Consider the following 26,157-nt stretch of genomic DNA (forward strand, 5'->3'; position numbering starts at 1 on the left):
AATAAAGCAGGCAGGACCAAAAAGCTTTGCTGGGCCTCTTTTCATTGTCTCAAATCCTGTTGCATCAGAACAAAGATCCTTCCAGTCATCCTGACCTTCTGTCCCTCGGCAGGCAGCTTTGGTATCTTCTGGTACATGTTCTGGTTACTGGTTTCCTATGAGAGTCCTGCACAGCACCCGACCATCTCAGACGAGGAGAGGAAATACATAGAAGAAAGCATTGGAGAGGGCTCTAGTCTCATGAATCCTCTGGTGGTCAGTTTTGCATTTATCATTTGTTATGTGCAAAATATGAAAGTAACATATTACAAGTAACTGCAATTACATTTCCCAGTCATGGAATGCCCTCCCCTTGGAGCCCCAATTGGTGCAAATGCTGGTTTCTTTTAGGTGCAAAGTAAAAGCACGGCTGTTTCTTACAGCCTTTGGTCCTCACAGATTTACCTCAAAATGCTAATGTATATAGTTTTAAAACTGTTTTAGGACATTGTCACACGAGCCTTGATCTCTCTGCAATCTTATTGATGGGTTTTCCTGTCAATGAAAAGGGACACTGTACCAGTGTTTTGAAGACAAGCAGCAACATGATAGAGACAAGTATGGCCAAATACATTATAATTGCAGTTCAAAGGCCTTGTGTGATAATCTCCATACACTTTTAAATCTGTTTTAACATTTTAATCATATTTAATATGTTTAGTCTATTTAAATTATTTTTACACTTTTAAATAGTTTAAACTTGTTTGCTCTCATTATACTTGCAGGCTGCCCTGAGACCTATTGATATTATAGGCCATGAGAGAACTATTTCAGTAAAATAAAATACTAATAAATAAGTAACACTATTGCTAGCTTCTCTCTTGGGGTAATAAAGCAATGCAACCATTTTAAAAGTAAGCAATAGCAGAGTTACTTTTCTGATCTAAGAAGGACCAGTTTCTATTTGTTTTCAAAAGCTCCTTTTTAAGAGCATTTTAGGGGCATTTTGACTAGATTTTAAAAAACTGTATGCAGAGCAGGGTGGGAACGGCAGAGCCTCTCCTTGGAGAACCCACTGCACTCGTGGGAGCTCCATTTTGGAGAGACAAAGAGAGACCTCAAAGATGTTTGGGATGAATTGCTAATAGTAGTTGGTGGCTTGAGGAGATGACATTACTCAGCTGATTCGTGTTTCTTTTCTCTCCTTCCTCTCCAACTTGTCAGAAATTCAAAGCGCCCTGGCGCAAGTTCTTCACATCCATGCCTGTCTATGCCATTATTGTGGCCAATTTTTGCCGGAGCTGGACTTTCTATTTGCTCTTAATTAGCCAGCCGGCCTATTTCGAAGAAGTGTTCGGCTTTGAAATCAGTAAGGTGAGAAATGGCACATAATCTGATGTTTCTAGATAGGTGGGCACATTGATGGATGCTCCTCAGTGGCAGGGGGCAGAAAAAGTGGGATGTGTGTGCCTCTGTATTGTCTATTATGTATGCAGAGGATGATCTTTTTATTACACGGTAATATACTGGCGAGAAAGAAAAGTCTCTAGGCATGTGTAGAGTGACCTTCGTTCTTACATTAGGTCAGAGAGGGGGAACTGTAAACACACACACACACACACACACACACGATTTTTTAATGGTTTAAATTCTATAGATCGTTTCATTGCTTATACATACACACACACACACACACTAATGTTATTGTATGTTTTTAATCTGTTCAGGTTTTAATATTCTGTAACCTACTTTGTGTCCCAATTTTGGGGTAAAGGCAGGATATAAGTAAATAATTAATAATAATCCTAATAATACTTATAATACTAACACAGACAAGAGCATCTGGTGTGTTGCACAGTTTCCATTCCAATATACTTCCATTCCTGGGTTAGGTCAAGGATGGTCAGAAATGCATTTTAAAACTTAAACAGGCTCAAAAGTAAAGCAAAGCTATTATTATTATTATTATTAAACTTTATTTCTAGAGCGCTGTAATTTTACACAGCGCTGTACAAAGTCGGTAAAATTAAGGAGTATATAAAAGCCTGCCCAAGGCGTACACTCTAAGATAATAACAATTAAATAGAGAAATAGATAAAATTACCATGTAGAAAAGAAAAGACAAATTAAAAACATCACATATAAAAGCAGATCACATCACATCAAACATTATCAGACAGCCAGATGACAATCACAGATTCCCTGAGAACGCTTCCCTAAACAATATGGTTTTCAGCTCAGCCTTAAAGCTGGTTAGGGAAGTGATGAGCCGTGCATGCAGAGGAAGAACGTTCCAGGAATGAGGGGCAGCAAGAGAGAAGGGATGGATCCGGGACAGGGCAGAGAAAATCCTAGGTTGAGAGAAGAGACTTTGGCTACCAGAGCGGAGAGTGCGAGTAGGGGTGTAGGGAGCAAAGACAGCAAAGAGATGGAAGGATTGTGCTTGTATCCTTTGTGGCTGCTTCCTCTCCCAGTGATAGTTGGAAGTTCCCAACAGAGAAGATCAGTTAAATAAAGAGGGGCCAGCCCATGCAGGGCTTTAAAGGTGAGTAGCAAAAGTTTGTACCTGATGCGGAAAGGAAGAGGGAGCCAGTGAAGGGAGGACAACAGAGGGGAGACATGATCATAACGGCGAGCGAGTGAAATAATGCGTGCAGCTGAATGCTGAACAGAAATTAATGGATGGAGGTGAGAGAGGGGAAGCCCTGCCAAGAGGAGGTTACAGTAGTCTAGTCATGAGACCACTAGGGCATGGACCAGTGTTTTTGCGGTAGAAGCTGAGAGATATGGACAGATTTTGGCGATATTATAGAGAAAAAATCTACAGACTTTGGCTGTAGTCTGGATCTGGGGGATAAATGACAAAGAGGAGTCTCAGATGAAATCGAGACTGCGGGCTTCCTGGACCGGCTGGATAGAGATGTTATTGATGGAAATAGAAAAGAAATAGTGAATGGTGGGCTTAGGAGGGAAAACAAGAAGCTCCGTCTTGGACATATTGAGCTTCAAACGCCGATGGTGCATCCAGTGGGAGACAGCTGTTAAACAGGATGACACTTGCTGCTCTAGCTCTGGTGAAAGATTAGGGGTGGAAAGGTACAGCTGGGTATCATTGGCTGGTAGGAGAAACCAAAAGAACTGATAAGTTTGCCAAGGGAGAGTGTGTATAAAGAGAACAGAAGGGGACCCAAAACAGAGCCCTGAGGAACTCCGACAGATAAGGGGACAGAAGACGAGGTCTGACCACCCGAGATAATAAGGAGAAGACATCAAGATATATAAGTTTAGGATTTAAAGAAATGGGAAATTAAACCCTAATAAATGAGCAGAATTGAATATCATCCTTTCAAAAATTAAACAGAATAAATTAAGCAGCTCATAGGTGGCAAGAGTTTCCTGACAAGACCAGACTTACCATTCCATATGACTGACCACCTCATGTAACAGATGCTGACGTGGGGAGCCCCGAAGGGCTGTGTGTGCCATGAGCCCCCTTAGCTGACCTGCTGCCCCCAGGTGCAGGTGAAGATGGTGTCCCATTGCCTATGCCCTCATAACGCTGTTCAGTTGGCCCCATCACTAATGTTGAAGTAAGATTCAATTGCCATTCTGCCTGGTTCCTGTGCATCTGGTGAACCTGGCGGGTGGGGATTCACCATACTGTCCTTTGTTTCAGGCAGCAAAATTTCTATGGCCAGCCTTGACATCTGGCCCCAACACCTTCCTTGGATATGCAAGTGGCAGAAACAGTCTAGGGCACTTTCTAGGAGCTCTAGCTGGTTCACCAGTGTTATAATAGAGTGTCCTGGGATTTATAACATTGCACTGTTATGGCAATATGTTGTTGTGTGCTCTAAGTCATTTTTTAATTTATGTCCACTTTAACTGTCATGCAATTGAATGTATCTACTTTGTTAACTGAGATATACCTGTACATTTCACATCTCCCTGCTAGCAGGGAAGGACATGGGGGTTTAGGTGGGCAGTGCTCCATCTTCCCAAATGGTAGGACCATGCCTGTGTATTGCTGAAAAAACAGCAAAGAGATGGAAGGATTGTGCTTGTATCCTTTGTGGCTGCTTCCTCTCCCAGTGATAGTTGGAAGTTCCCAACAGCTTTTGAATACCCTCTTGATCTTGGAACTACTGAATGTCTTTTCTTCTCCTCTTCCTTGCTTATAGGTGGGTATGCTTTCCGCCTTGCCCCATCTAGTGATGACCATCATTGTACCCATTGGGGGTCAAATTGCTGACTTTCTGAGGACACGGAGGCTCATGTCTACCACAAATGTTCGCAAGATGATGAACTGCGGGGGTAAGAGATATAAAGGGCTCCCCCAGACATGACAAATGTGTCACAATGTTGCTGGAAGTTGTGGAATTTGTTGCTGTAGTCCTCAAGATTTTTTTAAATAGTCAAATGTTTCTGGGGTTCTGGGCTGTTTTCTGGTAAGTTCCAGCATTAGCTGCAACATTTTATTTCTACACTCAAAACTGATGGGTTTTTAATTTCAAAACAGATCAGAAAAATACACCCCATCTCTTCCCCCTTTCTCATTTTTTAAACATATTAGAGTTATAGTGTTATATTACTAGAATTCAAAGACTTTGCTATGTTAGTCTGGATCGGTATATAGAGGAATTGTGTAGCACCTTTGTGACTAAAGTGAGAGAAAGATGTTGGTGGCATAAGTTTTCATAGACCAAGTCATGACAATTTAACATTATGAAGTAAGAGAAGAAGCCATAGGATCTCCTCTGCAAACTATGTCACATTAAAAAAAAAAATTAAAAAACTTTTGAAAGAGGCCTAATGTAAATTCAAGAAATCTGTACAAACAGCACCAAGAAAGAATGAACACAAAGAAGAGAAGCCTAGGGCACTCATTTCTTGTTTGTTGATTTCACACAAACCTTTGTTTTCTCCCCACCCCACCCACCCATTTTTTTTGGAAGACAATGGCTGCATCCGCACTGCAGAAATAATTTCATAGCATTGAGCCATGGCAGTTAAAGCAGTGTCAGACTGCATTATTTCTGCAGTGTAGATGCACTGGTGATGAAATCTCTTAAAGTTTTGTTTTGATTTAGTGCCATTTTTTTTTAAATATCAAAGTAGAGTTTGCAGTAACCTGGGCTTGGGAAATGTTCACATGTCAAAACCATTAGCCACCACTAGTGTTGACCCTATGGGTTGGAGTGCTTATCTTCTGTTCTTGTCTTTTGATTTGTGAGTGTTCTTTACATTCCTAATTCCAAAACATCTGGAGATTCAGGAAAGTTAATTTAGGCAAGTAAAGGCCTTTTGAACCCTTCCTACTAGCTATCCTTTTAACAGGAGAATTGACTTTTATATTAATTTGTTTATTTGTTAAATCTTTATCTTGCTTCTTTAATGTCTCTTTGTTCTCAGGATAGCTTCTGATAAACATTTTAAAATAATTCAGCCATCAGATCCAAAACTAACAAAACAACAGATACCAACACAATCAATAAAGCACCACAGATTAATAAAACCCAGCTTCTAGAGTGGCTTAAAAGGTTTTTAAAGCCTGGCTGGCAGAAGAAAAAAGTCTTTTGGTGTCAAAATGACACACAAAATGCTTTATAGAGGCTGAGGATTGAACTTGTATTGACCTTCTGCATGCAGACCATCAGCTCAGCTCCTGACCCACATCCACACAGAGCTTTGCTTCCTTTTTTGTTCTGAAAACAAAATATAGAAATCTAGGAAGATGCCCTATCCTGCCACATTCCCATATCATGATAAACCATTATTTGCTGCTCAATCCACAAATGGCACAGCAGGCAACCAAACAAACTGTGACTTCTTTCCTCTTCCCCCCACCTTGATTTTTCTCTCAAGTGAGGGACTATTTGATGTTCTTTTGGTGCCTGTTTATCAAACCATTTCCTGTATTGCTATGTACTGTATATGCATTATCCTACTTGAGAGTATGTATTTTCCCTGGAAGATTAACCATCCATTATGAAACCAAGCCCTCCCTCCAGTCCATCTGCCTTGGTCCAGGCCTCGGAAGTAGAGAGGAACTGCTGGACCTCTTACCCTTTTCGTCCACCACTCCCTTCTCCTTCTGTGTCATGTCTTTTTAGATTGTAAGCCCAAGGGCAGGGATCCGTCTAACTAAAAAGATTGCATGTACAGCGCTGTGTAAATTTACAGCGCTTCATAAATAAAGGTTAATACTAATAATAATAATAATGACAAGTGATAGTTATGGATTCAGATATCATGATAAATCATGTTTTAAACAAGCTGGAATTTGTAAGGCAACAGTAAGCTATGAGTTCACATTGTGGCATGTGGCTAATTAACAAATCAAAGCTTGTTATCAAAAGTAGTATCTCACAGCACAGCCACTCTATTTTCAACAAACTGCAATATAGTTTGTTGTGATGTGTATGTTCACAGAGTCAGACAATTTATTTTTATTTATTTATTGTATTATATCCCATCTTTCTCCCAAAATGGGATGCATCTGGCCATCTTGCACAGTATTGTTGACAGAGCCCTAGATCCTACAGTGCTTCAACATAGCATAAATATAAATATAAATAGTGTTTCTACTGCATAACCCTTGTTCTGATCAGCATCATAATGCAACCAATGTTCATGGCTCTCATCATGTAGTAGCAATAGCAAGTACATTTCTATACCGCTTACCGATGTACTAAGCGTTTTACAAAGTGTAAGCTAATGGCAGTACTACAAAGCATAATACCATCAATACGTAACCTCATGCTACTCTGTCACTTTTGATACACATGTTCATGGGTTCCACATGAAGAACTCTGCTTACAGCATCATCAGCTGGACATGACTGTTGTGCATTGTTTATAAATTTCACTCTCCAGGCACAACAACTTAGCACTACTTATTTTACACACATAACATTAAATGGTAGCCGTTATCCAAGATTTCAAAAATGAGGTTTTCCCAGCCCTAATGAGAGATGCAGGCAGTTGAAACCAGAACTTTCTGCATGTGCTATTCCAATGAGCTATTACCACTTCTCTGCAACGCACACACAACATAGATCCAAGATCCAAAACCTCTTTCAGTACAAGGGCTACATTCAGTTTCAGGATGGTTTCAGGGGATGAGCCAGGCTAATAGCAAGAGATGAGGAGACAAAACACTATCATTTTTATTTTATTTTGCTGTAATATTCATACTTCCAGGAACAAATGCTTCAGAGAAGCATTTCAATTTTTGAGAATGAAGGGAAACCCTGTACAATTGCTGAGCAACCAGCAAACAGTAATATAGGGAAGAGTTTGTGGCTGTTTAGGAGACTCCAGGTGGGTGAATCAAGCCAGATTTGACCCCGGGGCCTGAGGTTGCACATGCCACTCTAGTTGTTATGCAGCCAATTGCAGTCAAAAGGGCCACACAGATAAAGCTGTGGTTGGGTACAGTAGCGACTGGCAGTTTCCATGTGAGTGAGGCTGTGCAGTCACTCTAGTGTTAAGTTTGAACTTCCATGGAACTATCCCAAGTAGCAAACTCCAAATAGGTTCAGTGCCTTGGTTAGATCTTTCAAAGTTTGTACTAAACCGCACAGCAAATGCACTGCCCAGATGTCCTGGGAATCACCAACAGCTACTGATGGTATACCTGAGATGGACCACTAAGCAGAGTGAAGCAGTTGGCTCAGACAGCAAATTTAGGGTGTCATGAAAGGACAGGATTTTTTTAAAGCAAGCTTGATGCTTTTGCATATTTACCGGAGGACAAGGGGTGAGCTACTCAAAGGGATTTCCTGCCTTGGGTGCCAAAGTAACTTAGCTGACTTTGGGTCCTGTGTATCTTGACTTGTGGGATGGTGGTGTCATTTGCTGCTTTGCCTCAGGCAGCACAATGTCTTAGGGCATTACCATCAGATATGTATCCAAGGTCACTTTCTCTTTTGCCAGGCTTTGGCATGGAAGCTACGCTACTCTTAGTGGTCGGTTATTCCCACAGCAAAGGGGTTGCAATTTCTTTTCTCGTGCTGGCCGTGGGTTTCAGTGGCTTTGCTATTTCAGGTAAGTTCTCAGGGAGCTGGATTAATTTCCACCATGTTTCGCAGCATCCTAACATGTAGAAGCCTTTTTTGGAAAGGCTCTTTTGAAAAGGCTGTTTTTATGGTTAAACACAGCCTCTCTGGGGCCTAAAATAACGGTGGTTGCTTTATTCATCCCACAATGCCTCATTTTAATGAGGGTTAATTTTAGATTGATTTTAACAATTTAATTGTATTTTATGATGTTTTGTAGCTTTTAATTGGGGGTTAGGGATTTATGTTTAATCAATGTTATTGTGATATTTTATTATGGTTTACCCACCTCAATCCTTCCATGAGAGGTGGGCTATTGTTATTGTTGTTATTGTTGTTATTTGGTCCAAGAAGTCCCCAAAGCATGATGAGAACGTCTCTCATGTCTTCTGAGGGCGTTTAGGGTTAGAATCTGATTTGGTTTTGTGCAAGCAGGTGCAGAGGGGGATTGCGGCCCTCCAGGATCTCCTAGTGCTAATGCAGCCCTCTGCCTTCCTCCACAGTTGCTCACCCTTAACCTAGGGAGTTTATCTAATCCCGGAGGGCCAAACTGATCAGTTTTGGTCTCACCCATACTTGAACATTATAAATTCCATTATAAGTTCCATTTTTCCCAGAGATGAAAACAAAATCACAAATTTTGACAAATCCTCATTATGAGCAGGGAAAAAGAATTCAACGACACTGAAACAATTTCTCATCCACTTGTCTACAGAAAAAGTTGTGAACTTCTGCTGGACTTTCTAGGAGTAGTTTAACAAGAAAGCTCTATGATCCTATGTGTAGAAGATTCAGTAATTGTTCTTGCACTAAACTTCTGTACCACTTCCACAATTTCATGCAATTTTTCATATGTAAGAACAATGCAGTGTGTCTGACATGAATTCCTTTTAATCTCCTCTCACTTCCAGGATTTAATGTGAACCATTTAGACATTGCACCCCGGTATGCCAGTATCCTTATGGGCATCTCCAATGGTGTGGGGACCCTCTCGGGCATGGTGTGCCCCCTTATAGTTGGAGCTATGACCAAACACAAGGTAGGAAACAAATGACTCTGAAAATTGAATTTTTTTTTCCTAAGTGATGTTTCTTTTCCATAACTGCATTATCCACGTGTGAGAGGGAGATGTATCAACGGACTTAAAACTCATGGGGAAACTAGGGTGGAGAATCAACTTGTGTGGAGGGCAGAGGTAAACTGACAACAAGGTATGCACCAAAGAATAAACCAAACCACCCAAATGAACATGATCAGTGAGTATCGAAGGTTGGCTGACATACAGATGGAAGTGGAAAATCAAGTGGAATGTCATGTAAAGGGGCATTTCTGTCTGTCTGGAATCCAGAATAGGAATATTCTTCATAGTAACTTTTACTCTTAGCTCTACCTCCTGTATCCACAGGATTGGTAACTGTGGTTTCACTTACTGATGTCTAAAGAAAAAGGTCTCTTTAGGCATGTGGAGGTCCTCCACTGCAATTCTATGCTTAACTTTCAGCAGAAATATAGTTCCACCATTATCCATAGATCTTGCTTTCTGCAGTATCTCTGGGGATGTATCTGCCATGGATACAGGGGTTGGATTCTAATTCTTGTTTCTTTCCATTCATGGAGACAGTCTTATACAGTGGGCCCTTTGTATTCACTGGGGTTTGGTTCCAGGACCCCCATCGATACCAAAATCTGTGGATACTCAAGTCCCATTACATACAATGGCATATTAAAATGGTGTCCCTTAGAGAAAATGGCAAAATCACAGTTTGCTTTTTGTAATTTATATATATTTTGGAATATTTTCAAGCTGTGGATAGTTAAATCCACGCATAAAAAAAACCTGTGGATAAGTAGGGCCGACTATGAGCTTCTTCATTTTCATATGCGTATGGGTGACTATGATCCCCTTCATAAAATACATAAAGCTAAAGCAAACTCTTGCCAAACTCTAAACTTGTGGAAATGATTTAAAATGTGTGTGTGTGTGTGCCTTCAAGTCATTTCTGAGTTACGGCAACCCTAAGGTGAACCTATCACAAGGTTTCCTTGGCGAGATTTGTTCAGAGGTTTGTCATTGCCTTCCCCGGAGGCTGAGAACGTGTGACTTGCCCAAGGTGGGTTTCCATGGCCGAGCTGAAACGCTGGTCTCCAGTCAAACCACTATGCCATGCTGGCTCTCTAAAATGAGAGGCAGCCTAAGAACTTCAAAGGAAAATCACAAAGGAAAGTGTCAGTCACATTGGTTCATCATCCTCTTTGAGCCAGCAAGATGCCCATGGAAAGCCCACAAGCAATGCAGAGCTTTCTCACTGTGTATTTACCCTCTAACATTTTGCTGATAAAAACAGCCCTTTCTCTATCTGAAGAGTTTTTGCTGGAACTGGGGGGGTGACTGTATGCCATTTCTGGCTTGGTCTCTAGCCATAGAAAGCCAGTGTGGTGTAGTTTTAGACTAAAACCCTGGGAGACCAGGGTTTAACCTCCCACTCAGCCATGGAAGCCCCATTGGGTGATCGGAAGGACCAATCTCCTTTGAATAAATCTTGCTACAAAAACTAGGGGATAGGGTTACAATAAACTGAAGATTACTTGAGAGCATATAACAACACCAGTCTTTACCCACAGTGGTTTTTAATTGCATTTTTCCTCCTCAAGTTTCCAATTTGTTACATTAAATGTCCTCTTTGTCTTATCGAGCACCAAAACTGCCAGTTTTATCAGCTCGCCCTTTCTGTAAATTTTATATTCAGGGATAAGTGTATCTTATTGATTTTCACTCTTTTAACAGGTTTCTGATACTCCCACTGTAGCAAGCTATTCTCTCTTCTAATACCAGGCACTGGCATTTATTCAAGTATCTGTTATGATTATTTAATAGTTACTACAGGCAAGTGGGACATATGGCGAAATGTTGCAATGCTGAGAGTCTCTTTTTCAGGGTCCAAAAGCCAGCATTCTTTAATCATCCCCCTTCCCCATGCTTTTTGTAGTTTTGCAAACCTGGGATTTCCCAAAACCCACAGATGCCTCTCTCTTGTGTATGAATGATGCCAGTTTGGCTCCATAAGGATCCAGACTCACTCAACTGAATTTCCCATTGCACATATATATAGAGCTTGGAAGTAAGTCTGAGCAATTGTAGTACAGAGAGCTTGACTCTTTTTACAGTGTAACTGTATATTTTTTAGTTATTTTATAGTAATAAGGGTATGGCCTCCTTAAACAATGGTGGAAGAATATCATATTGTTCCACTGTTGGCTCAACTGGTGCCTTGTGTTTTCTTCTGGATGTTAAGGTGATGATGAAGAAGGAAAGAGGACAGAGTATTTTGTAGCACAGACCAGCAGGTTAGAGTACTCAGTACTTTAGTTACTTCTTTTGAAGAAACACAAAAGTAAGGACTTAGTTTTAATTGTAACAATAACAGCAATTGACTGCTGTGGAGGCTTTGAAACTATAGATTAATGTTAATTCCTGCTAGAGTAAACCTGTGGAATCCATGGACTTTACATAAATGTTGTCTTAGCAAGTTCCCATTAATCAATGGGTCTGTTCTAGCCAGGAATCAACAAGCGATTTAACCAATACTATTGTTGTTAACTGCCATCAAGTCAATTTCAATGTATGGTGATCAAATGAATGAGAGATGCTGGGTCACTCTTTCATCACTGATCTTGCAGACATGGGCGGGTTATAGACCGACCATTTGGGGCGGGCTGCACCCGCCCCTTCCCCCGCTGTATCGGGGCCTCAGTGTCCAGAACGGCAGCCGCTGAGGCCCCGATCCGCCGCTTTTCAGGCTGCGGGGAAGCGGCAAAACGTTGCTTCCCCGCAGCCTGAAAAGGGGTGTCCTTGGGGCTTCAAGCCCCAAGGACACCCCGCGGTGGCGGGGAGGGGGAGAAAGGGGCCGCTTGGCCCCTTTCTCCCTTGCTTCGCTGGGTGCAGCCATCTGAAGGCTGCGCCCAGCGAAGCAAAGCGGCGCTGCAAACCAGGAAGGAGCTCTGAAACAGAGCTCCTTCCTGGTCCGCGGAAAGGGCGCCCTAGGCACCCTGGCATGGACTGACGATGTCACGTCCGCGCCGCCCCGTGTAGAGGCGGCGCGGTCGTGACGTTGTCATGGCGGCCCCCTTGTGGAAGGGGAGCCGCCATTTTGTACAGACTCAGTCCGTACTAGGGTTAGGGGGGTGCGGAAGCACCTCACCTTCCTAACCCTAGTACGGACTGAGTCCGTACTTTAATGGCTGTTTGTAACCCACCTTAGGGAGTCTATATCCACCTGGAATGCAGTCTCCATCTTTGCCTACTGTCTTCTACCTTACCAAGCATTATTGTCTTTTCTAGTGAGTTATCTCTTTTCATGATATAACCAAAGTATGACAGTCTCAGCTTAGTCATCTTGACTTCTAGAGGGAGTTTTTAAAAAGTAGTTTTCCAAGCTCTTTTCATATACATTAATATTTTTGGTTTAAAATATAATAGAAAAAACTAGTTATTTTCACAGTCTGTGAGCTGTGGATGAAAAATAGCGTTAAAGCTGTTTCCAGCATGCTCTTGCAAGGTGCATGTGAGCCAATGGTTAGGATTTGGATGGAGTGGGAAAGGTACAGTGGCCTACTTATTATAAAATGAATATTCTGGGTAAGGTTGACAGATCTCAGGGCTTGGCCCTGCATCTCCAGTTGTCATGGCTCATATCAAGGTGGCAAACGGGGGTAGAAATTCTCCAGTTCTGGGAGGTTCAGCTATGGGCAAGAAGTGTCTGCAAATCTCCAACTTACCTATCAGAGCAGTAGTTTGCTACAGTTTACAAAACTGGGTTCATTTCTTGGTGAAACTTGCAAAGAATCTCCAGGGGGGTCTGTGTATGTTCTTAGATTAATTCTACCCTCCCAGATGTTGTAGTGTAGGGCTCACTTTCTGCTCTGCTCTGCATCCATCTTGTGCCTAAATGGTCCTTAGTCCATCTAAGTACATGAGAAGGAACAATCACCTCATTATACTTTGATCTGGGAACAGTCCTTTAGCTAAGATTTTTCTCTTAATTTCCAAGGGAGGAAATATTGTGTGTGCGCGCGCACGTGCGCATGACAACTGTGAGCAACTATATTTATTTATTCATTATATTAATTTCATTTTTATATAATGGGTACTTAATGCATGGCACTTAATAACATCACTAGGGGCCATTCCTAGGGATCAGGTTTTGGCCCAAAAACTTCAGAGACTGGGATGGTCCTGAACTGTCAACCCTAGTTCTGAGTGATTCACCTTTTTGCCTTTCATTTTCCACAGACACGGGAGGAGTGGCAGTACGTTTTCCTCATAGCCTCATTGGTGCATTATGGCGGTGTCATCTTCTATGGGATTTTTGCCTCGGGTGAGAAGCAGCCATGGGCAGAGCCAGAAGAACTCAGTGACGAGAAATGTGGTTTTATCAATGAGGATGAACTGGCTGATGAAGAGGACGAGGCTGCCCGCATGGCAGCAGGAGGCGGTGGAGGTGGTTACGGTGCCACCAAAAGCACCAGTTTTGCAAATGGAGGCTGGACGGCTGACTGGGACAAGAAAGAGGAATACGTACAGGAGCCTGGCAAAGATTCATATATGTATGGCAAGCCAGGAGAGCGGGACTTATCGTAGAGATGCTCCATCCCTCTTCTGTCATAGGATGATGGGGCTTTGGTTCAGTCCACTGGAGTGAGGGGGAAAGGCCTACATTTTTGGTTGCTTCTCACCCCACACCCTTCACTTTACCACCCTTTCCTCCCCTCAGCCCACATTTTTTGTGCATTGGTAAAACTGTCTGGATCCACTAAAAACTGCCCCAGCTCCTAGCCTTGGTAATAATGACCCAAGAAGGTATATTCCATTCAAAACCTTCTCCTGCCTTTTCTGATAGGCTTTGTGTATTGCTGTGGGCAACAAACAGACCTTGCATATTCCACTCTTTCCTAATTCTCTCAGCTATAACTACAGTATTGGTATCTGCCCACCTGGAACAAGAGGGTGGAGTTAAATTATACACACAGGTGTGTCCCCCCCCCCCCAGGACCTTGGACTGGAAGCGGCTGAAGACATTTTGACACCCAGTGACAATATTGTAACACATGGCTAAACTAGGGTACATTCACACTATATAATTACAATGCTATATTCCACCTTAACTGTCATAACAACAGTGGCATCACTAGTGGGGTGCAAGGGATACAGCCTACATCGGATGACACCCCAGAAGAGGGTGACACCCAGCTGTGTCCTCCTCCTGCTGCATGGTGAGGAGGTCCAAGAGTGCCCCTTCTGACTTCGCTACAGTAGCGGAGGAAAGGGCCAAGCACACCCTTTTGGCCACTCCATTCCCAACAGCACCAAGTGATACCAGGGGTGGGGACACGACAGTATGACAACATCCTTTGGATTCCTGGGACTGGAAGTTTAGGGAGGGGTGCTTAGAAATTTTTTATCAAGGAGCTGTAGTGCTTCAGACCCAAGATTTCATAGGATGATGCCATAGCAGTTAAATTGGTATGATAGTGCTATACTTGTGTAGTGTGAAATGGGCCTCTGGGGAAAGGTGAGACTGTACATATGTGGTGAAACATGGACCCTTTTGCACTACACAGTTATAGTGCTATGATTCCTTTTTAACTGCTAGGGTCCATCCTATAAAATCCTAGGATTTACAATTTAGGGAGAGATATTTAGAATTCTTACCCAGAGAGCTCTAGTGCCTCACCTGGCTACAAGTCCCAGGATTCCGTAGGATGTAGATGTAGCATTTAGTAGGATCATAGTGCTATAACGTGTTGTTCTACCATGGAGTTATAGTCTTGCAGAGCTACAGTCTCTGAACCCACACCTCAGGCACAGTCTTTGGTATCTCCTTGCCAAAATAGGGGATTACTTCTTTCTGAGGCCTAGGAAGGCCAGTGCCTGTTAAAAAGTCAAACAGGGATAGGGATTTGAGGGTGACTCAGGTATTAGTGGACTGCAGCTTCCATCTGTCTGGTCAGTATAGCCAATGGTGAAGGCTGATGAGAGGTACAGTTGAACAATGTGCAAAGCCATGAGTTTTCCACCCCTGTGATGAATGGTACTGGGCTAGGTGGACCAATGCTCTTGACTCCATGTTAAGTGGGTTTGTGTGCATTCACCCTCCTCAGACTCACCTCTCCATGGTTGCTGCCTTGGAAAACAAAATTAAATTGTCTTGTTTTTTTCCTTCAGCTAGGTAGTTCCATCCTGTATCTCACTGCTTCAGCACCTTTGACTATGGATGGGTAATTTATGGCTCTTCCAATTTCATTGGCCTGAGATACCCATCAGTCACCACTAAGAAATGATGGGAGTTCCAGTCCAATGATTTTAGGAGAGCCACATGTTGTTCACCCTGCCATCCCAGATTCCTCTCTCTTTTTTAGAACTAAATTAAATCTTTCCCCCTTGAGAATGTATCTGGAGAGCTTTAAGGATGCCTTCAACATCAGGATACCGACAAACACTCCGTACCAAAGAAAGAGGAGCAGTAGTTCACCTAAGCTCTAAGACTGACCGGTCACTCCAGTGCTGGGAGGGGGAAGAACAGAGTTCCCTTTTCTGACATAATAGGTGACCTGCTTCCTCTTCAAAATATTCAGTTTCTAAGTACTTCATCAAGAAGCCTGTTGTATAAGTCCCCCGACAGAAGCAGTTAGACTTTTTTGTCTGATGTGGAATGTCTCCATTCAGTTCAGGATTGTGGAAGTGGTGTTGCACATGTAGTGCCATCATGAATAGTTACATATTGTGCATTGTACATGCAGGTATACATTCTGCATTACTCATGAAAATGTATATGCCCATTTGGTTGCACAGTATCTCAATTCATTAATGAGGTGGCTTTGTTTAGCAGCGACACAACCCAATGAGCATAAAGTTTTATCCATTTTCTTCAGGTGGTATTTCAGCCTCCTTGTGCAAAGTATGGATCAGTGATAGTTTCAAAAGCCTTTCCTTTCCTGGCTTCAAAAAGAACTTTCCCAGAAATACCAAAAATTACTCTTGGAATGTGTTCATAAAAGGGGTGATGTTATAGCACTTTTGAGCAGATAGCACTTGAAAATGCTTTGAATTGTGCCTCCTCAACTTAGTGCTCTCCAAATGTGTTGGATGACAAACACTACAGTCATCTGTATAACCTACAGTCAGAATGCTATCTGAGCATGCTAGAATGCTAGTGGCTATAATCCAACACATCCAGGGCTTGCCTGGTTGAGGATGGATGATTTTAAGCATTTTAAAAATACAGGTTGAGTTTCCCTTATCTGCAGTTCTGATTTCTGAAATATTGTGCATAAAATTACCTTCAGGCTATGTATCAGGGGCATATGAAACATAAATTTTTCATGTTTCAACTGGGGCCCCACCTCCAAAGTTTCTCATTATGCATATCAAATATTCTAAAATTCAAAAAACTCTGAGATCCAAAACAGTTCTGGTCCCAAGCATTTCAGATATGAAAGGCTCAACTTGTACAACCACAGCTAAGAACTGAAGCTTCCTCCAGAACACAAGGCCTCAGTAAGCAACTGTACACCTTAGGTGATTTCCCATTGCTCTAGGGAATTCTTAAGTCTGATGTCCTGTAATTATGGGCCTAAATCCTATTGATAGGTCTAACTAGACTGGATCTACTCTAGTTAGGAGTAAACAATAGGATACCAGTCAAAGTCCTTCCAGATTCTTACTTAAAACATACAAAATGTCCATACTAGGCATATAGCAGTAAATATTAAAGCACTTCAAATGCAGTTTTGAATAGCTGTAAAAACATTATTTAAAATGTGCACATTTCCAAGCTGTTTGACTAGGGATGGAGAACCACCAGCCTTCTCTACTGCATTTCCTCTCCCAGGTGTCTCCACCAGCATGGCTCATACTAATGGATGATGGGAGTTGTAGCCCCAAACATGCAAAAGACCAAAAGTTCCTAACACCCCTATGCTTCCCTGAACCCCAGGAAGGGTTGTTGCCCGGGGTGCTGGTTAGTAACTGCCCTAGTGAGAACAGAGTTTAGGATTTCCCTCCATAACGTGAACCAATGTTACTGAGAGGACATTAGAATGTTGCTTTAGGACCAGAGAGGCCTGGCTTGCTCTTGGGCGACTTTCTGTCCAAATGGCCCTGAGCGATTCAGGCCTCTTGCCTATACAAAGAGAATGATCGTGGCCTACCTCACAGGGATGTTGGGAGGGTGGGCAAAATAGAATTGTACATGTGTTTTATTTATTATTTATTTGTTGCGTTTCTCTCCTGCTGCCTTTCCTCCAGGGACCTTAAGGCAGTGTACATGGTTCTCCTTTTCCCCATTTTATCCTCACGACAAGCCTGCACAGTTATGTCAAGCATTCATAGTAATAACAGCAATGTGGAGGGAGGTCAGCCAAACTGGTGGCTTTTGACTACCCCAATGTGCACACACAGAGAGACATATATACCCACTGCTTTTATGTGGGGAATCAGCTCGCAATAAGAATGCAAAATTTGGAATGTCCCAGAACACCCCAATACTCTCCATAGCTTCTGATCCTCCAATTTCATGAAAGTGTACTTCAAGAATAGCTCCAGACTGGCAGTGTCCAACAGTCTCCCCACAAGTTATGGAGGCACAGCCCCTTTGCCTCCTAGCCTAGCCTCTCCATTGCCCCAAACCTCCCCTCCCTAGTAGTTCCCTCCGTGGGTTGGTTGGTCTGTCCGGCGTTCACTCTGTACGTGTAACCTCCTTCCTCCAATAACCCCTCAACCAGTTGGAATAAATACTTTGTTCTTGTGTAAATATATAAATATAAATATTATATATGAAACCAAATATGGTTTGAAACAGAATGTGCTTCTGTGCATGAAGTTGAAGATGGATTAATAGCTCTTTTTGCTGACCAGTGCCTGCAGCAGAAAACAAGCCCACTCCACCTTCTGCATCACCTCTTGTTGTAGCAGAAGGAGGATAGATGTCTAAATGGCAGGGGCCACCTCAAGACATTTTGCTGCCTGAGCCAAATAACAGAGCACATACTAACCTCACTCGTACAGGTCACATACAGAAGTGGACTGTACTAGTAGCAGTAGATTCTTCATTTCAACACTTGTGATGAAAAAGTTCATTCCACCATTCCTCAAGGGCCTGGGACAGGATGCACCAGTTTTGCTTTCCAACAAAGGAGAAAAGCCAAAGAGTTTAGGAGGAAGAGGCAGGAAACTTTCACTGCTGCTGCCCTATCTTCAGGCACCTGCCACCTGAAACAGTTGCTTCATTTTGCCTGATGGTAGAGCCAGCCCCAATGAATGTCCAAGGAGAACCTCTGTGCTTAGTCGTGATGATATCTCTGTGAATATGCATTGCTAGGAAGCAATAGTGGGGTGGGCCAGTACAACGTTTCCAAGCCCTGTGTACTGTCTACCGGAAGGCATCTGATCAGCCACCTTGGATGGATACTGGACCCAGTGCAGTGGGACATTATTGGACTGCTTATTTGGAGCTGGGGAAAAGATACAAGAATACAGCTGTGGATGCAGAGGTATAGCTACAGAGGGGGCAAAATGAGGGTGTTCCCTGCTCCCTTAAAAAGAAATAAGAATTCTGTCGCTCCCCAATGAAATTTTCCTTCCGTTCCCAAATTTCTATCAATGCAGAGAGTGAGACACTAAAAATTTTTTACACCTAGAACTCTTCCAAATGCTGTGTCTGCATTCCCTTGGTAATTTTGCCTGCCACTTTTCTTTACATGCCAAAATCAATTTCTAAATGCTCAACTGAAGTTTTAAGTTACTGCAATGTTAGAAACCAGGGCACTGATTTTTTTTTTCAAGATGGAAGGTAGAATTTGTATGGGGCAGGCAATGCCCACATTACGCCTACCCATACCCACTCCCTTGAATGAGTGGAATAATACCACAAATGCAATTCCCATACTCCCCACCAGTTTTGATTGACCCTCTTTCATCTCCTGTTTAGCTGTTCCATTCAAATGTCCCAGTTTGTCACTCCTTTTCTCATTTTCCCTCTTTGTCTTGATTTCCAAATGCAGAAGCAGTTTGAACCCAATTAATTCACCAAGGAAGAGAGGAGAGGCGGCGGCAGAATCTTACCCTTCTCATTAGGTTTAGGCAAAAGCAAACTGCTGCAATCTCCCCTAGCTTCTTCCTCATTCATAACAAAGTGACTACACTTTGATGTTGCTTAGTCATATGCATCCCAGTTTTCTTCTGTAAAATATTGGAGTATATGGCACATGCCCAAGGGTCCTATTCAACAGAAGTAACACAAAGGCTTATTTAACACATTTTGACTGACCTAACTGTTACTAGAAACCACGATCACTAACCTGAGGCTGTCATACTTTGGATATACCATCAGATGACATCATTCATTTAAAGATGATGATATGATAATGCTCAGTAAAGTGGAATTTGGTAGGAAAAGAGGAAGATCACACTACGGGCGGATTCAAGGAATCCACAGTCCTGAGTTTGCAGGACCTAAGCAGGGTGATTAATAACAAGATATACTGAGGGAGTTTATCAAAAGTAAAATTAAAAAGCGTTAATGCTTCTTTGTGACCACTTCAATGGCAGGTTTTGTGTGAAGCATGAAATCATTTTGCATAATTACACAATTTTTCCGGGATATTCATGGAATACACTCCCAGTCTCCTTTGTTTGATAAACTCCCCAGGAAAGGTAGATGGCAGTAGAAAGAGAGGAAGACCACATGTCAGATGGATGGACTCAATCAGGGAGGACACAGGACTGAGTTTGCAGAACAGTGGAGGATAGGGAATCTTGGAGATGTCTCATTCAGATGGTCACCATGAGTCAAAGCTGACTCAAAGGCACTTAACAACACAACAAAGACAACCCTAACAAGCCTCAAAGCCTCAAAGGAAGATAGCTGGCACAGAACCAACTTCGGGCACCTGTTGGTAAGGCTGCCAGCTTTACAGCCTATCTCTCCTCCACCTCCAGATGCCAGGATGCTCACACTCGGATCCTACCTTTCACAAAATGGTTCACTTCTTGATTTCTAGATACCAATTCCTCAAATTTAAAGAGGGAGGGCCAGGCAAGCCCCCCCCCCCTAGACCTACCAGTGGGCAACCTTTAACAGTAAGTGTGTGGGAGAGAGACAGGCTGAGGTTGCACGCGGCTGGCCAGCTGCAACGGGATTAAGCCAGGAATAGACAGTTGGCTCAGGGATTAGGAGGTTGAAGGGGAAGAAAGGGAGGGAGAGGTTCAGGGAGAGCAGGACGAAGAAGAGAAAGGAAATGCTGGAGGATAAATCATCCCTATTTCTTCAACTCAGCCAAGCCACAAGGCAGCCATCTTCGTCTCACCTGTGGGTTTTTCAAGTCACCCCGGTTTCCACGTGGTTGCATTTGCACAAGTGCCCTGTTCCATACAATCCACATGCAGACATGCCATGAGAGTACACAACCCAGGTTGCAGTAGATCTCAGTATTTTTTAAAAAATATCCAAATGACATGAAAGTACAAGAAAGGGATAATCATCATCTGGCCACCCTAGACACTGGAAAGAGAAATGTAAGCAAGGAAGGAGATGGTAGGGAGTATAAAGTTATTTCTCATCAAACATAATTCATGGAAGGTGAGGACTAGAAATGTGAATTCCAAGGAGGGGATATAGGAGAGGGGACCCCTTCTCCCAAAAAAACATGTTCTCCTGTGGGAAGGTTGATCTAGGCCTCCATATCTCAGGTGAATCCTAAAAGGCTGAGCCAATTACTTTGGAAGAAAAGTGTACAGTTGTCACTCTACATTTCCAGCTTCAACTTTTGCAGATTTGATTATTTTCAGATTTGATTAATATGTTCTCTTTAGGAATCTCTAGGTCCTCGAGCATGACACTGTGGTCAATCTCTGCCAAAAGTTGCACTGGATGACCTAGAGATTCCTAGAGAGAGCATTTCCCTAGGCATTTGTAGGTCCTCCAGGATTCTACGGTCAACATCTGGGAGATACTGAACACAGAGTTGCTCTGGGGGACCTAGAGATTTCTAGAGAAGTGCTCTCTCAGGTTAAAAAAAGAGATTTTTTTATATATAATTTGAGGTTTTTTCCACTTTTGCAAGGGACCTGTGCCCCTAATCCCAGCAAATGTGGAGGGCCCACTGTATTTTGAAGAGGCACCTGAAAGAAGAGGGATGACCATATGCAGGTATTCCAGGATGTTTCAGACTTGGACAGCAACAAAAGAGGTAAAGGGTAGATTCATCTGAAAGAGGCATGGGTTGCCCTCATTTCTTCAAATTATTTATTATTATTATTATTATTAACTTTATATAGCACTATAAATTTACACAAATATGATTCCTGTGCTGTACCTTTGACAGATTTTTGCTGGTTGACATTCATCAGGTGAAGGGTTGACTATCAATTCATTATCTGGCCAGGAAAATCTTTATCTGCTAGAAATTCTGCATATACAGTTGCAGAACATCTGAGATCCTTCCTGCTACCAGCATTTCTTTACAGTAGGTTCAAGGAAAGAGTGGCCCATGGAACACATGTGAGTCTCAGAACCATTTTTGTGGTCCCTAGATTTAATAAACTTTTCCCTCAAAGTGTCCCTGAAGCCTCTATGAAAGGGGGAGGGGGAATTCCACCATGTTTTGGAAGCCCCTGGGCCTAAATACCCTAAATGCACCCCATCTGATCTTCAATGAGGCTAAGTAGGGTCAACCCTGATTCATACTTGGGTGGGAGACCTCCAATTAACATGAGGTGCTGTAGGCTAGATTTCAGAGGAAGGAACTGGCAGGACCCAAACCCTATGAAATGCATGAGATGGCCATAAATCAACAGGCAACTTGAAAGCACATACATACACAGAGCTTGTAAAGTCAAAGGTTTTCATGGCCAGCATCCATAGTTTTTTGTGGGTTTTTCAGGCTATGTGGCCATGAGCTGTTTTAGGTCTAAGAGATGCCTTTTTCTAATAGAGTGTGAGCTAGCAGTTGTAGTTGCTGTGCTTCAAGTTGTTTCCGTATTATTGTGACTCTAAGGCAAAAATATCACAGGGTTTTCTTGGCAAGATTTGTTCAGAGGTGGTTTGCTTTGCCTTCGTCTGAGGATGAGTGAATGAGACTTTCCCAAAGTCATCAAGTGGATTTCCATGGCTGAGCAGGGATTCGAACTCTGGTCTCCAGAGTCAAAGTCCAATGCTCAAACCATGCTGGCTCCTGCTGGCAGTTGACTGTTGTAAAAAGGCCCTTTCCTCAGCCAAAAACAGCTCAGGATCACAAACGATGTGGCAAAACCAGCACCCCACACCTTCCTAAAGGGTTTGGGAGGACATTTGGGAACCACACTGATAATTTTTATATGGAGATGTGACAGTGGCTGCAGCCCTCAGAGTTTTCCTTGGAGTCTAGTGTAGCCCCACGAACCCCTGACAGATTCCCACTTTGACTTTACAGTACATAACAGGTTTTTTTGCCTAAGGCTGTGACACAGCATGCAATAAACCACTTTCATCTTACATTTTATAAACAGGTAATTATTTATTTTTACTACTGTTGTTAACATTATTGATAATCATTTAAAACTAATATAAAATTATGATCATTATCATTATTATAAATGGTTAACATTATTATTAAACTGTAAATTTATATCATTCATATTTAACACAGTTAAATAACTGTGAAGATATCCATTTACTTGCATTTTAAGTACAGGCTATTTTGCAGTGGTATAGCCTTTTGTAGGTGTGTAACCACTACCACCATAAAATCTGTACTGCCTTAGCAGGATTGTATATTAAGAAGGTACAGTACTCAGTTACTTCACTATCTCTGAATACACACCACAAAAGTAAGAACAACATATTAACTGGGAGCAATAGTGGCAAAATCTAGTGATTGGCCTTTAACAGTTTACAAAATGAATAGATGACAAGACATAGCCCTCTAGTGAATCTATACAGAAATTACAGTAGAAAACTTTCCTTTTAGGTCTCGATCGTTGGACATAGGAGTTTATCACATGAAGGAGATTGGGAGTTTGTCCTGTGAATATCCAAGAAAAATTGTGTAATTACACAAAACGATTTCACATGACGTCGCACAAAACCCACCATTAAAGTGATCACAAAGAAGCATTAACACGCATCTTTTTACTTTCAGGATTTTGGCGACAATGCATTTATGATATCACTTTATTTGCACAATTGCATGTGATAATTATTCGTGCATTTACTCACTATTTTCGTTTTATCTGCAGGATGCTTTAAATCCACGTAATTATGAGATTTTTCTGGGATATTCATGGGATAAACTCCTGATCTCCTTCGTGTGATAAACTCGAAAGAGAGGGCTCAAGGTCACCCAGATAATGTCATAGGCCCTTATCAGATGAGTGTGGAACTGGGGGTCTTGCGCACTGGGTGGTTCAAATTCGCGTTATTTCGCAAAGAACCATCATACCTGGGAGTCCTTCCGCATTGGCAGGATTCAAATTGGCCAATCCGCATTTGCGCGAAGTGCATTCAGTGCATAATGTTTCATCACACCGGAGCTCAACATGCGGATTGGCCGATTCGTATCAGCCGCCTCGCACATGCTCAGTGGTGCCCTGCATGGGTTGCGACCTTAAACGCTTCCGGGGTGAAAGGGGAGGTCACGTCATGACAGCCCGGTAAACAGCTGGAGAGCCAGCTCATGCACATTAACAATCGCGATACAACGTGCCCGTTACTGTTCCCTCTGTACATTCCTGCTTGGTTTTAACGTGACCTTTCCTTGCAATAAATTAGCAATGCCCGGTTCTGCGTGTGTGTGTGTGAGTGTGTGTGTATGTATTCTGGGGGGGGGAGGAGCAGTTCCAGCGGCTGTCAAAGAGGCTGGATGGCCATCTGTCAATGGGGATGCTTTGATTAAGAGTTCCTGCATGGCAGAAGGAGGTTGGACTGGATGGCCTTTCTTGGGGTCACAGTGATTCCAGTGGCTTCCTCCTCCTCCTCCCGGCTTGGGATCCAGCCTGGGCTGCATCCCAGGCAGGGAACAGGCGCGGGGCCGCTAGAATCGCGGCGATCGCCGCCGTTCCAGCGGCCTCCTCCTCCTCCTCCTCCCGGCTTGAGAGGCATCCCTGGCTGCATCCCAGGCAGGGAACAGGCGCGGGGCCCGCTGGAATCACGGTTCCAGCAGCCTCCTCCTCCTCCTCCCGGCTTGGGAGCCAGTAAAAATTGGAATCTGGGGGTCTTGCGACGGAGTTCAGGACTGGGCATTCATACCAGACCCATTCGCACTGAGATCGAACAGAGCCCCAATCCGGATATCCGCCAATCCCCTTACTCAGCGCACTGGCCAACACGCTCCAAAAAGAGGAGACAGTACGCATTCAGTTCGGCAGCTCGCGCATTCACGTGAGTGCGGATTGGGCCATTCGAATGCAGGTATGATGGTTCTTTGCGAAATAACGCGAATTCAAACCACCCAGTGCGCAAGACCCCCAGTTCCACACTCATCTGATAAGGGCCATAGTTTAATAGGGACATGAACATGGATCTCCCTGTCTTACTCTAATGCCCTAACTACTACTCCACCTTGTCTGTTTACTCAGAATGCATACACACACCTGTGTTTTGTGGGTGACTGCTTGCAGAGATACCTACCAGTCTTGAAGCTCTCTGCAGCTCTTTCTTTTTCACCCCTGCATTTTACAGCAGGAGATCATATTTAGCTCCATTCCATTGCGGAGTGTGGGGCAGGATATTCATATAGGAGTCTAGGCTGGATTTCTCTTTTTCCATTTTGTGATCAACTAAGAAACCTCCTTGCCACAGAGGAAGAAATGGGAACAGTCACAAGATGGGTGAAGGGTTTGTTTATCACACACCAAATATTAGAGTCATAAGGTTTTCCAAGAATTCAGTGGCTGCCCTCTGTTCCAGCTTTACATGCTGTTCCTTGCATCTTTCCTTCCCTCCCTCTCCAGAGCCCTATTCAATCTCTCTAAGATTGCCAACAGTGCTTTACCCATTCTGCTTCGGCTAGTGAATTGTGTTTCATAGGGTTAGCCATTGGCTTCTGCTACCAATCTCAGTGGGTACATGTGCCTTCAAGTCACACGTAGATTTCTGAGATCTTATGGAAGAGGTCTCTTTTTCATTTTTTGTAGTAGGCTTCTATTTCTCTTGTACATACTAGTTCACAATGTTATTTAGAGAAGGGAGAGGGGAACATTGTGCCCTACACGTGTTGTTGGCCTACAGCTCCAATCATTTCACACTACTTGGGGAACTCCTTTTGAAATGACAGTTCCTAGAATCTCCCAGGCAGCAGGGCCTAAAATTACATTTTCCAAGCTGTGACCATTCTTCACCTTCAGCTATGCTGGGTGTTGCAGTCCAATACCACCTGGAGATCCATACATTCCTCACCCCTGACTTAAGACTTTGAGGTGCTGCCATTTCTTCCAGGAAAATTAGCAGATTTCCTGGACCTCTCTTACTGTTTGTAAAGTGAATAACAACTGTACCAAGCTTCCCCAGCTGCATGCTTTTGGCTAACTCAAGCTTGCAGGCTGCTTGTTTGGCCAGCCTGGTGCAGGTTGCAAGCTCCTGTTCTTTTTGATCACAGATGGATCGAGAGTCACACACAGCTCCAATTTCGCATTACTCAGCATAGCAGCTCTCCATCACCATAGACCAGTCTTTGTTGCAGACAGAGGGACAATGTGACCTCGCTCAGATTACACATTTTCTCACTTTCTGGGGGGGGGGGGAGAGAGAAAAAAGGGGGGACCCAGTTTTACATATTCTCACCTCCCACCCACCCACATACAGTGGATTGTATTCTATTTGAACAGAATGAGGAATATTTTAATCATGTAGAAAAGCCTGCAGAAAATAAATCTGGTTTCAAACTTGACTTGAAGGTACACAACATTATCATCATCACCCCCCAGGAAGACCATTCGTTTTTCTCAACCCCAATCCTTAGCTTTTGCTGACCTCTGCTGGTTCTTTTCCTCCCCCCACACTCAGACGTCCTGAGTTCAAAACTGCTGGGGAGTTTCATTGCAGGGCACACTCTTACTGCATTCTTCTTTCTGGCTCTTCTGAAGCAGC

The 26,157-nt window shown here is 43.0% G+C and overlaps 1 protein-coding gene across 3 annotated transcripts in view; it reads left to right on the top strand.

The window, feature by feature from the left end:
* Nucleotides 1-15,962, top strand: part of SLC17A7 (solute carrier family 17 member 7) — a 62,083-nt gene extending 46,121 nt beyond the window's left edge. For 2 of the 3 annotated variants that reach the window (XM_089481157.1, XM_089481158.1), the window contains 6 exons: nt 113-255; nt 1,204-1,353; nt 4,161-4,293; nt 7,917-8,027; nt 8,950-9,077; nt 13,329-15,962. In XM_089481157.1, coding sequence (XP_089337283.1) covers nt 113-255; nt 1,204-1,353; nt 4,161-4,293; nt 7,917-8,027; nt 8,950-9,077; nt 13,329-13,676 — 1,013 coding nt within the window. In that variant the 3' untranslated portion in view covers nt 13,677-15,962. The remainder of the gene's footprint in view (nt 1-112; nt 256-1,203; nt 1,354-4,160; nt 4,294-7,916; nt 8,028-8,949; nt 9,078-13,328) is intronic. The other variant, XM_089481159.1, reaches the window with a different exon arrangement.
* The last annotated feature ends 10,195 nt before the right edge of the window (nt 15,963-26,157 follow it).

This window comes from Sceloporus occidentalis, unplaced genomic scaffold, assembly GCF_023333645.1.
Source record: "Sceloporus occidentalis isolate IW3139 unplaced genomic scaffold, rSceOcc1.0.p SCAF_14, whole genome shotgun sequence".
Lineage (NCBI taxonomy): Eukaryota > Metazoa > Chordata > Lepidosauria > Squamata > Phrynosomatidae > Sceloporus > Sceloporus occidentalis.